Here is a 16,537-nt window from a genome sequence, read left to right as displayed (position 1 = left end):
GCGGCGCTGGCGCTTGATGAGAGCGGCGGCGGCGGGCTTGTGGAACACGGAGCTCCTCGTGGAAGAGGAGAGGAGAAGAGCGGAGCATGCAGAGCAAACTGCCCCCCGACCCACGGACTGCCGCTCCCAATGGACTGGCCGAGGAGGCCCTGCCCGCCCTACTTTCCACCTGTACCATGCACGATATCCACTACAAGTCCAAGCTCCAAATGCCCGACATCATGAGGCTCATCACCCGGGACCTGTCCGAGCCCTACTCCATACACCTACCGCTACTTCATCCACAACTGGCCGCAGCTCTGCTTAATGGCTTCCTGCCACGAATCAGTGTCAACCAGTGCCACGTATCAGTGCCACGTATCAGTGTCCACCAGTGACACGTATCAGTGCCACGTATCATTGCCACGTATAAGTGCAACATATCAGTGTCCACCAGTGCCACATATCAGTGCCACGAATCAGTGTCCACCAGTGCCACGTATCAGTGCCACGTATCAGTGTCCACCAGTGCCACATATCAGTGCCACAAATCAGTGTCCATCAGTGCCACGTATCAGTGCCACGTATCAGTGTCCACCAGTGCCACGTATCAGTGCCACGTATAAGTGCCACATATCAGTGTCCACCAGTGCCACATATCAGTGCCACGAATCAGTGTCCACCAGTGCCACGTATCAGTGCCACGTATCAGTGCCACGAATCAGTGTCCACCAGTGCCACATATCAGTGCCACGAATCAGTGTCCATCAGTGCCACGTATCAGTGCCACGTATCAGTGTCAACCAGTGCCACGTATCAGTGCCACGTATCAGTGTCCACCAGTGCCACGTATCAGTGTCACGTATCAGTGACACCTATCAGTGCCACGTATCAGTGCCACCTATCAGTGTCACGTATCATTGCCACTAATCAGTGTCCACCAGTGCCACGTATCAGTGCCACGAATCAGTGTCCACCAGTGCCACGTATCAGTGCCACGAATCAGTGTCCACCAGTGCCACGAATCAGTGTCCACCAGTGCCACGTATCAGTGCCACGAATCAGTGTCCACCAGTGCCACGTATCAGTGCCACGTATCAGTGCCACCTATCAGTGCCATGAATCAGTGTCCACCAGTGCCACTTATCAGTGTCCACCAGTGCCACTCACACAGACCAAGCAGAGATAATGGAATATATATACCATTACATATATATATATGTATATATATATATATATATGTAATGGTATATATATACCATATAGGCATGGCTGCAATGTGGGGAATGCCTGGCTAATCTCTTTCTTCTTCCTGGAAAGTCTGATAACAAGTCGTGTCAATTAAGATAAGGAGGCGACTCCCATTGAAGTATATGGGACAGTCGGATCACAGGTCGCCTCAAAGTAGTACAGGACCCTTTTCTGAAGTCGGAGCAACTTCAGTAGTGCCAATTAAGACGGCACTGATTGATTAACATTGCTTTTGTTATGTCAAGCGACCTGGGGCGACCTGGGGCAACACAAGTTGCCTCACAAGTCGCGCTAGTGTGAATGGGCTCTAAATCAACTCTTCATTCATTCTGCATTGTGAGTGTCCTCCTATAACAGCCATTCCAGACTTTAAAATTGGAATGGATCATTAAAGGAGAAGTGGGGGACCCTGCCTAGTGCCTTGTTTGCTCTAAAGGGAATATATGGAAGACGCTATGTGGCCTGCTCTAAAGGGGGATCTATGGGGGGACCTGCTCTACTAAAGGGGGATCTCTGGGGACGTTGGCCTGCTCTAAAGGGGGATCTATGGTGACCCTGCACTAAAGGGGATCTATTCCATAGATCCCCCTTTAGAGCAGGGTCCCCATAGATCCCCCTTTAGAGCTCAGTTCCCCTGAATCCCCTTTAGGGCAGGCCCAGGCTCCCCATAGATCCCCCTTTAGAGCAGGGTCCCCATAGATCCCCCTTTAGAAAAGGGTCCCCATAGATCCCCCTTTAGAAAAGGGTCCCCATAGATCCCCTTTTAGATTCTATGGGGACCCTTCCCTAAAAGGGGCATTGGGCACATTGTGGGCAGTAATCGTGATGCATCGCGGAATCGAATCGTATCGAATCGTTGCCTTAATAACCGTAATCGAATCGTGAGGTAAGTGAAGATGCGCAGCCCTAATATGTAGGTGTGTTTAGCACTGGTGTGTTTACTCATTTCAGTGGCTAGAATAAATGAATATTCTGGCCAATGAAATGAAAGAATGCCAATTGGCTTGACGTGACTAAACGCGTTTGACAAATGCTGCTTTGGGCATGTTTTAACGCTGCTTTTGTCCTGTGAGGAGAAAGGCGTTCATAAAAGCCTATTCATAAAAGCCTATTCATTTTCCCTATTCCTTGTCCCTATTCATTGTCCTTACTCATTGTCCTTATTAATTTTCCTTATTCCTTGTCCCTATTTGTTGTCCTTATTCATTGTCCTTATTCATTTTCCCTATTCCTTGTCCCTATTTGTTGTCCTTATTCATTGTCCTTATTCATTTTCCCTATTCCTTGTCCCTATTCGTTGTCCTTATTCATTTTCCCTATTCATTGTCCTTATTTGTTGTCCTTTTTCATTTTCCTTATTCATTTTCCCTATTTTTTTGTCCTTATTAATTTTCCCTATTCTTTGTCCTTATTCATTTTCCCTGTTCGTTGTCCTTATTCATTTTTCTTATCCATTTTCCTTATTCGTTGTCTTTATTCATTTGTAATGTATAAAGCCGCAATATTTGAATATCGTAATACACAACACTGCAGCTAACTTCCAGTGAGCGCTTAGTGCGCACAGCTACAGCTGTCCACTAGGGGGAGCCGCCCACTCGCCTTTTCTCGATTTCTTTCCTTTTGATTGTTTTTTCATCTCTCTGGTTGGCTTAGAATAGGGAAGTTGGTCGTTAAGCAGTGCCTGGAACTTCACAACTTCCGGTTAGTGGAGACGTGCGAGTATATAAAGCAGGTAAGGGGAGAGGGACTGGGTCTGTGGTTAATTGTACGGAGAAGCTGTGTGGTGGGTTCAGTGTGTAGTTTGTCCCACCGCATTATAGTAATGCATGTTTCAGCTATGTGAACGTATGCGAAGTGCTCTTCTAGCCCCGAGGTCTATGTATCTCTTCCTGTACAATGACTCTTCCAGGATTGTATACATTGGGCTCCATACAGACTGCTGACTCTAGAAACGTCTGCCTTCTCTTAGATATGAGTGAGTGTGTGAATGGAAGTGTAGAAATAAATAATCACTCTATGGTACTTTACACTGCATTAGCTGTGTCTGGTGATCTTGCTAGTAATAGTCTCCAGCAGGTTCCTGTCCTGGTGTGACAACGTTTTCTGAGCAGGAGCAGTGTTGTCACCTTAGGATGCATGCCCCCCCCTTCATGAACGACAAGACAATGTGCTGATACCCCTGTGAAAGGACCATAAGGCACAGCTGTGATAAGCATGGGAGCGCACACTGCACAGTATCTGGACGTTCTGAAGATGCTCTGCCCAAGTCATGAAAGCAATATTCAAGTCAGATTTTTCACTTGTACCTACAAGTAAAGCCTAGTACACACGCAACGATTATCGGCCGTCCGATCGTCCGTCTTTTGTCCAGAGTGGTGTTTTGTTGGTTGGAATGTGCCTAGACTGCACACGAATTTTCTCGCCCGACAAAATTCTACTTCAGAAGTGATGTCATGTGTTGGTTTGCTTTCTTTGTATTCTTTCTTCTCTGAGCATGCCCAGTCTTGCTCATCAGATTTTTCCCTGTCGAAATCTGTACTGACTGCACGAAAATCGGACGTGTTTTGACGGCGGACAAAAATTTTATAGCCTGCACACCAGGATTATTTCAGCCGAAAAGTCGGAGTCAGTTGTCGGAAGCATCATACTAACAAGCCGAAAATCGGCAGATCGGTCGGCGGACGAAAATTCCCTGCCGATTTTCGACACGTGTGTATGAGGCTTAAGTTTATGAGAAGTCTTGTCTGTAGGTACAGTGAACATGAAACTACACCGCTTAGGAGATTTTCACATCAGCTCCAGCCAATTACGGCACTACATTTGCACAATGCACTCTAGATTTAGGGCGCACACAGCGTGGCCTGAATACAGAGAGTGCCATGCTGCAATTGTGACTCCCGTGCGCATGCGTGGCAGCAGGGCTGCTGATAATGGGGTACCATCGGTCCTCCTGTGCCAGGGCAACCCCTCGCAGCACTGACAGTTTTTCTTTCTTTCCTCTTGTGCCGGCTGCTACGAGCACACAGGGCTTCCAGATAGAAAGCAAGGGAAAGGGGCCGTTAAATCTCTTATTTTTTGGCCTCTTTCTTTTGTGAATGAACACGAGTGACCAGTACCAATCTTTATTAACTCAATACAGTTTTATTTTTTAGGTTTAGCAGGAATTTTGCAAGTTTTTTTGTATTCGTGCCAGCTAATAATGATTTTAGTGTATTTTTAGTGAAAATATTTTGGGGTGGGTGGTGTGGCCACCTCATTTCTTTAAAACGGAACACATATTAATTACACATGTTCTGTTGCTGATTAAGGTTCTAATTAAACTCGGTGTCTTATCTGCATTAAATTAGCCTCAGAACCTGTCAGGTAGGTTGTACAGGGCTCTGTGGTTTCTAACAGCAGTCCTGTGTGGGAGTGACATCATCACAGGCCCAGCCATTTATTCAGCTAGACTCTAGAGAGTGCCATGCCCGAAGAAAGACCAGGCAAAGATGGAAATGCAGTGGTGGCGGTGTCCTGCTGGAGGACTCTGTGCATACTAGCACATTATTGTATTAACCTGCAGGTGGCCCAGCTATGGTTTTTTCACGGTTTACTACCACTTTAAAGTGTAAGAGAAGTGCGTAAAAAACATAGAAGCCCTGTCAGTTTTTTTTTCCTTGATCGTTCTCAACAAAGTTCGTCTGCCATACAAGTGGAAGTTATCCTTGTTCCAAATATTCCTTGCCATGGATTTAAAAAGGAACTTCACTCCCCATGTTTTTTAATTTCCTACTCTATGAATGTACGTACTCGCCCAGCCAATCCAAGATTGTCCTGCTGTTATCTGCCACACACTGGGTCCCACTCTGCCTGATTTTCCTTTATTGTTAATGGGAGCTTGCTGTTCCTTCTGGTCCCAGGCAGTCAGTTCTCTGATAACATGCACCAGGTCCACCTTCTTTCAGCCACAGTGTGTGGATGCCGATGCCTCCTGGGATATATGACCTAGAGATTTTGATACCTGAAGTGCTTTAAAGTCCATTTCCTTTTTTTTTTCTTTATTGAGAAAAGCAATAATGTGATGTACAGTAACTTGAGAGAGATAATTGGCAATTGACATCTACATTAAAGGAAGGGTGTACAGTATCAGGTGTATACCAACATGTGCAGCACAGACCCCTTGTATGCCCCTTGTAAATAAGAGGGCATTAAAGAGGGAGGAGTAGGTGGGGGGGGGGGGGAAGAGGTATGAAGTAAAGTGTATTTCCCATAGGGATGGACTTGGGCATCCTTGGGCTTATCCACCTTACCAATCGTTCAGTGTCTGCCTCCCCTCTCTGCCAATCCCTACACTGGCTCCCGATTGCCCAGCGAATTAAATTAAAAATACTAAATATAACATACAAAGCCATTCACAACTCTGCCCCGAGCTACATCACCAATCTTGTCTCCAAATATCACCCAAACCGTCCTCTCCGATCCTCTCAAGACCTCCTACTCTCAAGCTCCCTAGTCTCCTCCTCCCATGCTCATCTCCAGGATTTCTCCAGGGCCTCTCCCATCCTCTGGAACGCTCTACCTCAACCTGTACGCCTATCTCCTACTCTAGCTGCTTTCAGGCGATCCCTGAAAACTCATCTCTTCAGGGAAGCCTATCACACAGCCAACTAAGCTTCCATCAGCTCATTCCCTACTGTTACAACCTCTTGTAACACCTGCCCCACCCATTAGATTGTAAGCTCTTCTGAGCAGGGCCCTCTTAATCCTCTTGTATTTTATTGTATTGTAACTGTATTGTCTCCCTCTAACATTGTAAAGCGCTGCGTAAACTGCTGGCGCTATAGAAATCCTGAATAATAATAAAATAATAATCCTCTGAACTCATCTTTCTACTTTATTTATTTTACGCCAATGAGCTATGGGCCAGGTAATTTCTGACCTGCAGTCCGCCACCTTTGTTTTTTTCAAGCTGTTAAGCAGGAATGACCTGGCCCGCAACTCAATGAAGAAAAAAAAAAAGCAAGTTCGGAGTTGGGCAAAAGATGAGTGTGGTTGAACTCCTTGCTAATCTCTAGCCAAGTATTCTATCTTTGGATAGAGTGTGGAAGGCGTGTCACTCAAACACATGTGAAATCAAAACATCATAAATAAACTTATAATGAAAAATTTTATAAAAATGGTGATTATATTCTGTTATAAACATGTATCCCCAATAACTAGGTAGAAAAAAAATTAAAAATGTATAACACATAAATTTGAGAAAAAGTTCATAAAATCTCTTGATCAGGAGATTCCCAAAAGAAAAGTAAGGATTCTGATAATCGACAAACTTCACTAGGTGTAAATTGACCACCACCAGTAGTACAAACTGCTTACCAGAATGTTATTACAGTGCCTTGCGAAAGTGTTCGGCCCCCTTGAACTTTTTGACCTTTTGCCACATTTCAGGCTTCAAACATAAAGATATAAAACTGTCATTTTTTGTGAAGAATCAACAAGTGGGACACAATCATGAAGTGGAACGAAATTTATTGGATATTTCAAACTTTTTTAACAAATAAAAAACTGAAAAATTGGGTGTGCAAAATTATTCAGCCCCCTTAAGTTAATACTTTGTAGCGCCACCTTTTGCTGCGATTACAGCTGTAAGTTGCTTGGGGTATGTCTATCAGTTTTGTACATCAAGAGACTGAAATTTTTGCCCATTCCTCCATGCAAAACAGCTCGAGCTCAGTGAGGTTGGATGGAGAGCGTTTGTGAACAGCAGTTTTCAGTTCTTTCCACAGATTCTCGATTGGATTCAGGTCTGGACTTTGACTTGGCCATTCTAACACCTGGATATGTTTATTTGTGAACCATTCCATTGTAGATTTTGCTTTATGTTTTGGATCATTGTCTTGTTGGAAGACAAATCTCTGCCCCAGTCTCAGGTCTTTTGCAGACTCTTATCAGGTTTTCTTCCAGAAGTGTAGGAAGACCACATCTCTCCTAGCAAACTGCTGGAAGTATAGCAATAGTTGTACTCTCAGCACTCTGTGAAACTGTCCATTGTAAATACAATGGAATTCTGACCACCACTGTAAGGGTGCATTCTTCCCACTGGCTTCCAATGTAAGGGCATTTCTCTTACGTCCTCCGACAGTCGCCGCCTCTTCATATTCGTCACAATGGGGTATTAGACTTTGCTCCGAAGGAGTAGCTAGGCAACAGAATATGTTAACATCAAAGCTTTTAACACATCCCACCCTCAAGGGGTGGTCCCCTCAGTCAATACCCTCCTACTTCCTGCAACCATATCTCAGTTTCAATGTCTAGCTTGTCAGGAGTAGCTGGTTCTCTCTGTGCTGGGGCTTTGTGACCCAGCCTCTTTCTTCTTTTTTGATTTTTTGTTTGAGTTTTTTCTCTCTCTTTACTTAGCTGTTCTTTTTGTCAGCATTAGTTAGTTCTTCTGACGAAGAGGATCATGCGGGCTGGGTCTCGGGCTGATCCCCCTGGTCGCAGGTCATGGGTCAGTGGCTTCCCAGCCTGCCATCGAGCGTTCAGCCAGGTAACGCTCCTGGCACAGTGAACGACCCACCCCTGTTCGGTGCAGGGATGATTGGTGAGGTGGCTACCTCACTGGACGCTGTGCGGTTTCTTAACCCCCATTTTGTGCGTCTTGTATGCGACTCTCCCTGCCTCATGTGCAGCGGCTTGTTCGCCTGTGCGGGTCCCCCACACCATTGAGAGGTAAGTGTATCTATGTGGGGACCTGTCTGTCTGGGGGGGTGTCAGTCTGGGACTGTGTAACCTGCCTCTGTTCACACTGTTTGTCTCCCTATCACTCTGCTGCATGCTGCGGGCTGCAAGGGGGGGGGGGGAGCTGTGTGACACTGTCTGTGTCAGCCTTGTTCAGTGTGAGAAGCTGTGTGCTGTGGGGCATGTTTTGTGGCATGTTTGGGCACAATACAGCGATCGCTGCGGCGATCTGCCATGTTTTTTTATATGGATGGTGTTATGTGCATTACTGTACTGTAGGAGCGGCGGTTTCGGCGCCAAACGGCGCCATTTTGCCTGCACTCGCTCCGGCCGCATGTTCTACATGCATGGCGGCCATTTTCTTGTAGCCTCCCATAGGCTTTAATAGAGCGCCCTGGTCTCATCACTTCCTCTTCTCCTGGGTACACCGATCGAGGCAGCAGCAGCGGCAAGGGTCTCCTCAGGTTTTATCCTTCTGTTCTTGCTATATCCATTGCCTGTGTCAGTTTATTGTCCCTGTGGGGGTCTCATTGTGCTTGTGTGTGGTGCGGTGGGCTGCGCTCGCCGCGCTTGTTAAAGGGGCAGTTAACCCTTTATTCTCCGGCATATCATATTGGGGCAATGGATTCTCAGGAGGGCAAATTTCCTGCCACCTTGGTGGAAAGCCAGGGGACCGCTGTTTCCCCCCCAGGGGGGGATTTGGCCACTATTGTGGCCGGCCTTGCTGCTCAGGTGCAGATGCTGGTGGCTGCTCAATCTACTAAAAGACCCAGAGTTTCTATTTCCTCTGGTTCTGAGGGTGAAGGTGATGGGGCTGTTATGGCGGGGGTCTCCTTATCGGGGTCCCGCTCCTCCCTGGATCTAGTGGGGTCCGAGGTGGAGGCTGAGGTTGAGGGGGTTGATAATTCTCCCCCTGGCTCGCCTGAAGAGCTTGCAATCATGGATGAATTGATTGCTTCCATAAAACAAACGCTGCGTTTGCAGGATGAAGTGTGTCCCCCCGCTGCCTTGGCGGCTTATGGGACGCAGAGAAAACGCAGGACGCCGCAGGTTTTTCCCTGCAATGATGATTTTCAGCGCGCTGTTAAGGAACAATGGCGCAATTTACGCAAACCTTTTGCTGTGCCAAGTAGGTTCAAGCTGCGTTATCCTTTTTTCGCCTTCCACTGATGAACGGTGGTGTGTACCACCCCCGGTGGATCATGCAATTGCGGTTTTGAACAAATCCACTGCGATTCCTGCAGAGGATTCCCCGGTGTTCCGTGATGCCACGGATAGAAGAATGGAGTCTCTTGCCCGTCATACTTATTCTGTTACGGGTTCTATGCTTAAAGCTGTTTGCCTCTCTCATGGCGGCCCAGGCTGTCGCAAGTTGGACGCAGATGCTTAGGCGCGTCCTAGTGGCCGATTCGGCCTCGCCGGCGACCCTGGATATGGTGGATCAAATCCACCAGGGTGTCATGTATCTGTGTGATGCGGACTTGGACTTAGTCCCGTTGGCTGCACGTGTACACAGCGTGGCGGTGTTGTCTCGCCGCCTGGTTTGGTTGAAGTGTTGGTCGGTGGACCAATCTTCACGTAAGACCTTAGCCAATCTGCCTTATGATGGGTCTCGACTTTTTGGGGAGTCCTTGGATGTGTTGATTAAGGGGATCACCGGAGGTAAGAGCACTCTCTTGCCCCATTTCCCCAAGGCTAAGGGGGCTTCTGGGAAGAAGCATGCTAATTTTCGGCCCCCTCAGGGGTCCTTTCGTGCCTTTCGGTCGCACTACAAGGGCAAACCATTCAAGGGACAAGGCTCTCAAAAGAAGCCCTGGTCTGGTAAACAGAAGTCCAGTCAGTCCGGACCCGCTGCCCATAACAGTGCGGCCTGAAGGGGCGCCCTCACCCAGTTTTGGGGTGGGGGGACGCTTGCTCGGTTTTCTTCAACCCTGGTTGGCCCGCGTGCGGGACAGGTGGGTTCAGGAGATCGTTTGATCTGGTTACAAGATCGAGTTTCTCTCTCGGCCGGAGAGCAGATTTTTTCCCTCAAATCTTCAACTGTCTCCAGAGCGTTTACGGGACCTGCACCTGGCGGTGCGAGACCTGAGGGCTCAGGGAGTGGTGGTTCCGGTGCCTCATCGGGACAGATTTCGGGGGTTTTATTCCAATCTGTTCACCGTGCCCAGGAAGGAGGGCAAGGTTCGTCCAATTCTGGACTTGAAGGCTCTAAACCGCTCTGTGCGGGTTCGCAAGTTCCGCATGGAATCCCTGCGGTCGGTGGTGGCTGCCCTGGTTCCAGGGGAATTCATGTCCTCCATCGATTTGAAGGATGCGTATCTTCACATCCCCATTTTCGAGGGTCACCAGAGGTACCTTCGATTCGCCATTGCGGAGGATCACTACCAGTTCGTGTCGTTACCTTTTGGTCTCGCCTCGGCTCCGCGGGTTTTCACCGAGGTGCTTGCACCGGTTCTGGCATTATTGAGAGCCCAGGGCATCTCTGTCCTGGGGTATCTGGACGACATTCTGGTTCGGTCTGCGACCAGCCAGGGTCTGGAGAAGGACCTGTCTGTCACGATGCAAACTCTGCAGGAGTTTGGTTGGATGATAAATTTTCCAAAGTCGACACTGAGTCCGTCGGTTCGTCTTCCCTACCTGGGAATGATCCTGGACTCGGTTCAGGCGAAGGTCTTCCTGCCGGAAGACAAACTCGGAACTCTTCAGGAGGAAGTCAGGTCCCTCAGGGACTTTCCGCACTCGTCTCTGCGGACGTGCATGAGATGTCTGGGATTGATGGTCTCGGCCTTCGAGGCGATTCCCTTCGCCCAGTTTCACACGCGGGGTCTCCAAGCGGAGATCCTGTCCAGGTGGGACGGGCAACCTCAATCTCTGGATCTTCAAATCTCGTTGGGCCATCGCACCAGAAGGGACCTTCTGTGGTGGCTCCAGTCCCCGATGGTGTCGGGGGGGCAAGTCTTTTCGTCCTATCTCGTGGACGTGATCACCACGGATGCCAGCCTGTCGGGCTGGGGTGGTGTTCTGGGCGTTCTGTCCGCCCAGGGAACTTGGTCGGAGGGGGAGTCCTCCCTTCCGATCAACATTCTGGAATTGCGTGCGATAAATCTCTGTCTTCATCGTTGGACGGACCGGCTGCAGGGCTGCCCGGTTCGGGTGCAGACGGACAATGCCACGGCGGTGGCCTACATCAACCTCCAAGGGGGCACCAGGAGTGCCCGAGCGGCTCGAGAAGTGGCCGACATTCTGTCCTGGGCCGAGACTCATGTCCCGGCGATAACGGCGGTTCACATTCCGGGGGTGGAGAACTGGCAAGCGGACTATCTGAGTCGCCAGACCCTGGATCAGGGGGAATGGTCTCTCCACCCGGCTGTCTTCCAGATGTTGTGCGCGAAGTGGGGTCTTCCAGATGTGGACCTGTTCGCGTCTCGTCTCAACAACAAGGTGAGAAGGTTCGTGGCAAGGACGCGCGACCCTCGGGCAGACGCGTCAGTGGCCCCGTGGCATCAGTACAAGCTGATGTACGCGTTTCCACCGATTCAGTTGCTGTCCAGGTTCCTTCGCAGGTTACGCTCGGAACGCAGCACGGTGATTCTTGTGGCGCCGGATTGGTCACGCCGGTCCTGGTACGCAGACCTCGTGAATCTGGCGGTCGACGCCCCGTGGCGTCTGCCTCTTTCGAGACGATCTCCTGTCTCAAGGGCCGATATACCATCCTGCTTTACAGTCGCTGGTTTTGACGGCCTGGCTGTTGAGACCGAGGTCCTGAAGGAGAGGGGTCTCTCCCCTGAGGTCGTTCATACCTTGATCAACGCGAGGAAGTCTTCCTCGGGGAAGGTTTACTACCGTACTTGGAAGGCCTATTTTACCTGGTGTGAGTCCAGGGGGTTTTCACCCCGCACGTACTCGGTTTCCCGAGTGTTGTCCTTCCTTCAAACAGGTGTCGATCAGCGTTTGGCGCTGGCTACGATAAAGGGTCAGGTGTCTGCGCTGGCCGTTCTTTTTCAACGTCCCGTGGCTTCCAACTCCTTGGTTGGCACTTTTGTTCAGGGAGTGCGGCATCTGGTTCCTCCTAGGAGGGATCCTCTGCCCCCTTGGGACTTGAATCTCGTTCTATCTGTGTTACAACGTGCTCCTTTTGAACAGATCAGGGAGATCTCGTTGTCTATGTTGTCCAAAAAGGTCGCCTTTTTGGTTGCGATCACTTCGGCTCGCAGAGTGTCGGAGCTGGCGGCTTTGTCCTGCAAGTCTCCGTATCTGGTTATTCACTTGGATAAGGTGGTCTTGCGACCTAATCCTTCTTCTTTTCTTCCGAAGCGAGTTTCGGAATTCCATCTCAATGAGGATATTGTCTTGCCTTCGCTGTGCGCAAAGCCTAAACATCCGAAAGAGGTGAGACTACATTCTTTGGATGTTGTTCGGGCGATAAGGGTTTACCTTAAATCGGCTGAGTCTTTTCGAAAGACGGATTCCTTGTTTGTTCTTCCAGAGGGTCCTCGGAAGGGCATGGCGGCGTCGGCCTCTACCATCGCCAAATGGATCAGGCAGACCATTGAACAGGCCTATGCTTTGCAGGGGAAGGTTCCCCCGGTGCCTGTGAAGGCGCACTCTACCAGATCTCTGAGTACGTCTTGGGCCTGTCGTCATGGGGCTTCTGTAGCCCAGGTGTGTAAGGCGGCGACCTGGTCGACCGTGCACACTTTCAAAAAATTCTACAAGGTGGATGTTCAGGCATCGGCGGATGCTTCCTTTGGCCGCAAGGTTCTTAGTGCGGCAGTTCCCTAGGGTCCCTTGTTGGGACCTCTGGCTGTTGGGATAAGTTTTTATCCCCTGGTTCTTTGTTTTTTCCTGGGTTGTTGCTCCTGTTGAGCAAGTTTTTTTCCTGTTGCCCAGCTGGTTTCCTTCCTTTGGTGAGGTTCCTTTCCTTGATGCGGAGACTGCGTTGCCTTACGGCGCGGATGCGTTTCCCACCCCTCATGTTTGCACTGCTTTGGGACGTCCCCATTGTGACGAATATGAAGAGGCGGCGACTGTCGGAGGACGTAAGAGAAAACTGAATTTTTGTAAAATCTTATCTGTAAAATTCCTTTCTCTGAGTCCTCCGACAGTCGCCGCCCCCGCCCCTCTTTTGGGGTTTGGTTGTATACTCTACTGCTATTCCACTGAAACTGAGATATGGTTGCAGGAAGTAGGAGGGTATTGACTGAGGGGACCACCCCTTGAGGGTGGGATGTGTTAAAAGCTTTGATGTTAACATATTCTGTTGCCTAGCTACTCCTTCGGAGCAAAGTCTAATACCCCATTGTGACGAATATGAAGAGGCGGCGACTGTCGGAGGACTCAGAGAAAGGAATTTTACAGGTAAGATTTTACAAAAATTCAGTTTTTTCCCAATTTCTTCCTACAAATTGGTTATAGCAAGGCATTCTCAAGAGCTAAAAATAAGGTCCTAAGGATTCCTCTACTGTATAGAGGTTGAAAGAGACTGTTTTAAACTATATATATTTTTTTTTTTTTGTGCACATGCAGGATGAAGTTGCAAAGAGTACAGCTAAAGTGTAAGAATCTTCATGAATTTCTTCAAGAACTGAGTCCAGGTGTCCTTGACAGGCTGTACAACCACCCTGCTACATGCTTGGCTGTATTTAGGTGAATATGATATGTGTGATCAAGTTAATTTTATCTAAAAAATACTTTTTTTCTCTTTTGTTCATTTACAGACACAGCTCCTGATCTGCTTAACCATTGGGTTATACTGCCCCCTACAGGAGTAGGACACTAGGCAGAAAAAAAATCTGGCTACACCTATGGGCAGTCCCAGGGGGTATACTTCCTCTTTCTGCGATAGGTATTTTTTTTTCTTCCTAGTCAGGAGTAAGGACCTAGATCCTTGCTGAGATCTCTGGTCCTGGCAATTTTTTTATTTTTCTTGATGTTCATTGACAGACACAGCACCCACCCCCTCTGTGGAGTTGTAATTCTTCTGACACTGCATAAACAAAACTGAGTACCTATAGCAAAGAGAGGGAGTATACCGCCTGGGAGTGCCCATAGGCGTAGCCAGACTTTTTTTCTGCCTAGTGTCCTACTCCATTAGGTGGCAGTATAACCCAATGGTTAAGAAGATCAGGAGCTGTGTCCGTCAATGAACATCAAGGAAATGAATTTTAAGGTAAGTCAAAAATCCAATTTTTCACTTTATCATATACTTTTGAGCTCTATAAGACCCCAAATCCCTCCTCTGCACTTAAAAGCATTCAAAGCGCCAAGTTTGGCTGTTTTGAATACTGTCGTCTTTTTTTTTTTTTTTTAAATCTGGCGCCTTTAAGGCTCCAGTAACCAGGAGTGATGTTATGACATCGCTCCCGGGTTACTACATCGGAGACCCGATCAGAGCTGATTCTGGCTTTGTTCGGGTCCTTGGCCAGCCGGCGGACCTAAAGGCTGGTCGCTCGGGCCTCCCGGTGGAACCGGAGACCCTGGCGGAGCAGTGGAAGAGCGTGGGGGGATGTCCCCTCCCGCTGCTTGTAATAAAGGCCATGTGGCTGCTTAGCCACATCGGTTGTTATTACAAGAAAACCGACCGTCCGCTCTACAAAATGGTACCTGGGTGATGCCTGTAGCTGCAGGTATCACTCCAGTACAACCACTTGAAGCAACATCGGTCATATCGGCAAAGTTTGTTGCCAATACTTAAAAAAAAAAGTGTATATCGGTCCCATCGATAATCGGTCGATCCCTACTTTCTAGCTGTAGGCATTGTGGAGAAATGTATCTGCAATGTTCTAAACAGGCGCTGAAATATCCTCTTAATTTTTTAATTGCAGAATAATCTTGGCAGTCTGCCAGTTCTTTAATGTAAACACACAGCAAGTGTTTCTAAATTTGTTAGGCCCCTTTCACACAACTGGTTTGTCCTTGCTTCCAGATTCCTGCAGCAAGAATCTGTGTATTCTTGCTGCAGGAATGACCGGGTTGTGCGATTAGCATTGGCCGCTCAGCTCATTTAAACTAATGGTTGGCTGACAGCGGCTGCTGCTGATTGCACATAGCCGCACACAGAGCGATTAGCTGTGGTTCCAGGACAGATGCCCAGCCTGGACGCAGCTGACTGCCTAAGGCCCCTTTTACATGGAACAGACTCCAATTTGATAAGCAAGGGATCTGTCTGCTGATCCCCTGCTGGTCAGGGCAAAGCAGGCAGATGACAGATCCGTGTCCACTCAAGTTTCTGCAGAGCGGATACCAGCAAAGATTCCCTTCCGTTTTTTTTTTTTTTTAGCAGATCAGAGGTGGGTAGTTGTAAATGAGCTTATTTCCATTGGGATGAATGGACCATACTATCAGGTCTGCCTGAAATACTCAGAGGTGGACTTGATCAGACCCTTTGTGTGAAAGGGTCCTAAAACCTAACTTTGCTGTGAACTTTAAGGGCTCATTCACACCATTTTTCATTAGAACGCTGCCCAGTGCAGTCCCAACACAGACAAGGCAATTTGCCTTGTTTCTTATGGCGTCCGTTTACACCACTGTGTTGTCATTTTGTGCACTGAAGAAAAGTGCTGCTTGCATGCATGCAGTACTTTTCTTCAGCGCAATTGGAAGCATTGCATCTTAGCACCACTGTGTGAAAAGAACTTATTGAAATGTTGTGTCATTTCAATTAGGTTATAATAAAAAATCGCTTTGGCACTGTGTCTTTACAGCGCGCACCAGCATCAATCAGCCATGAGGATTTTTGGGTATTCTTTACTTCACAGTACAAGCAGCTAGAGAGTTTTGAAATGGCTTGTTTACCACTTTGTAAAGAACTCAAGATCAAAAATTGATGTAATTGCAGCTTACCAGTCTGTAGATATGGTAGCTGCATTAGTTTTCTTTTTTCACATTTTTTCCTTTATTTTAAACTGGTAATCCTGCCATTAACGCTCTTCCTGTCCTAGGGTGGCAACCAAACTGAACAACGCTGTCACCCTAGGAAAGGGATTGTATTAGGACTACAATATACCTCCCTCTCTTCTCCATATCCGAGGGGGTGGGGTGTTTTGTAGTCCACAGAGATACCAGGAAACAAATTGATAACAGTACAGAGGCAGAGAGCACAGGAAGTTGTGAAGATTTGTGGCTGAATAGTCCACTCACAAGATTTCTGGCTGGATAAACATTTGTTGAACAAATATAATACAACACTTATTAAAGGTACATTCACCAGACCAAATGGGAGTAAAGAACACAAATATGTTAAGGAAGACACAATGAGTCGGCGCACGACAGAAGAGATCTCAGAAAAGACTCTGACCAAATCTACCAATGTCAGAATCGCAGAGAGACGTCTTAAGATATAGGAAGATGCTGAAGAAAAAAGGGAGTCTCACTACTTATAATAAAAGACTCCCTTTTTTCTTCAGCATCTTCCTATATCTTAAGACGTCTCGCTGCGATTCTGACATTGGTAGACTTGGTCAGAGTCTTTTCTGAGATCTCTTCTGTTGTGCGCCGACTCATTGTGTCTTCCTTATTGTAGTGGTATTTAGTGATTAATACTAGAGTTGGCTGCATATAGAATCGGATTGAATCCGAATCTCAGAGTCAT

General features: G+C 47.9%; 1 protein-coding gene across 1 annotated transcript in view; it reads left to right on the top strand.

The window, feature by feature from the left end:
- Positions 1–13,474: 13,474 nt before the first annotated feature.
- The window catches only part of GTF2H4 (general transcription factor IIH subunit 4), a gene marked incomplete at its 5' end in the record, with an annotated part of 51,282 nt that continues 48,219 nt past the window's right edge, over positions 13,475–16,537 (top strand). The window contains one exon of the mRNA XM_082248527.1: positions 13,475–13,593. Coding sequence (XP_082104653.1) covers positions 13,475–13,593 — 119 coding nt within the window. The remainder of the gene's footprint in view (positions 13,594–16,537) is intronic.

The sequence above is a fragment of the Pelophylax lessonae genome (genome assembly GCF_965119305.1).
Source record: "Pelophylax lessonae genome assembly, chromosome: 2".
In the NCBI taxonomy this organism is placed as follows: domain Eukaryota; kingdom Metazoa; phylum Chordata; class Amphibia; order Anura; family Ranidae; genus Pelophylax; species Pelophylax lessonae.
This window is presented reverse-complemented; position numbering and strand designations above follow the sequence as displayed.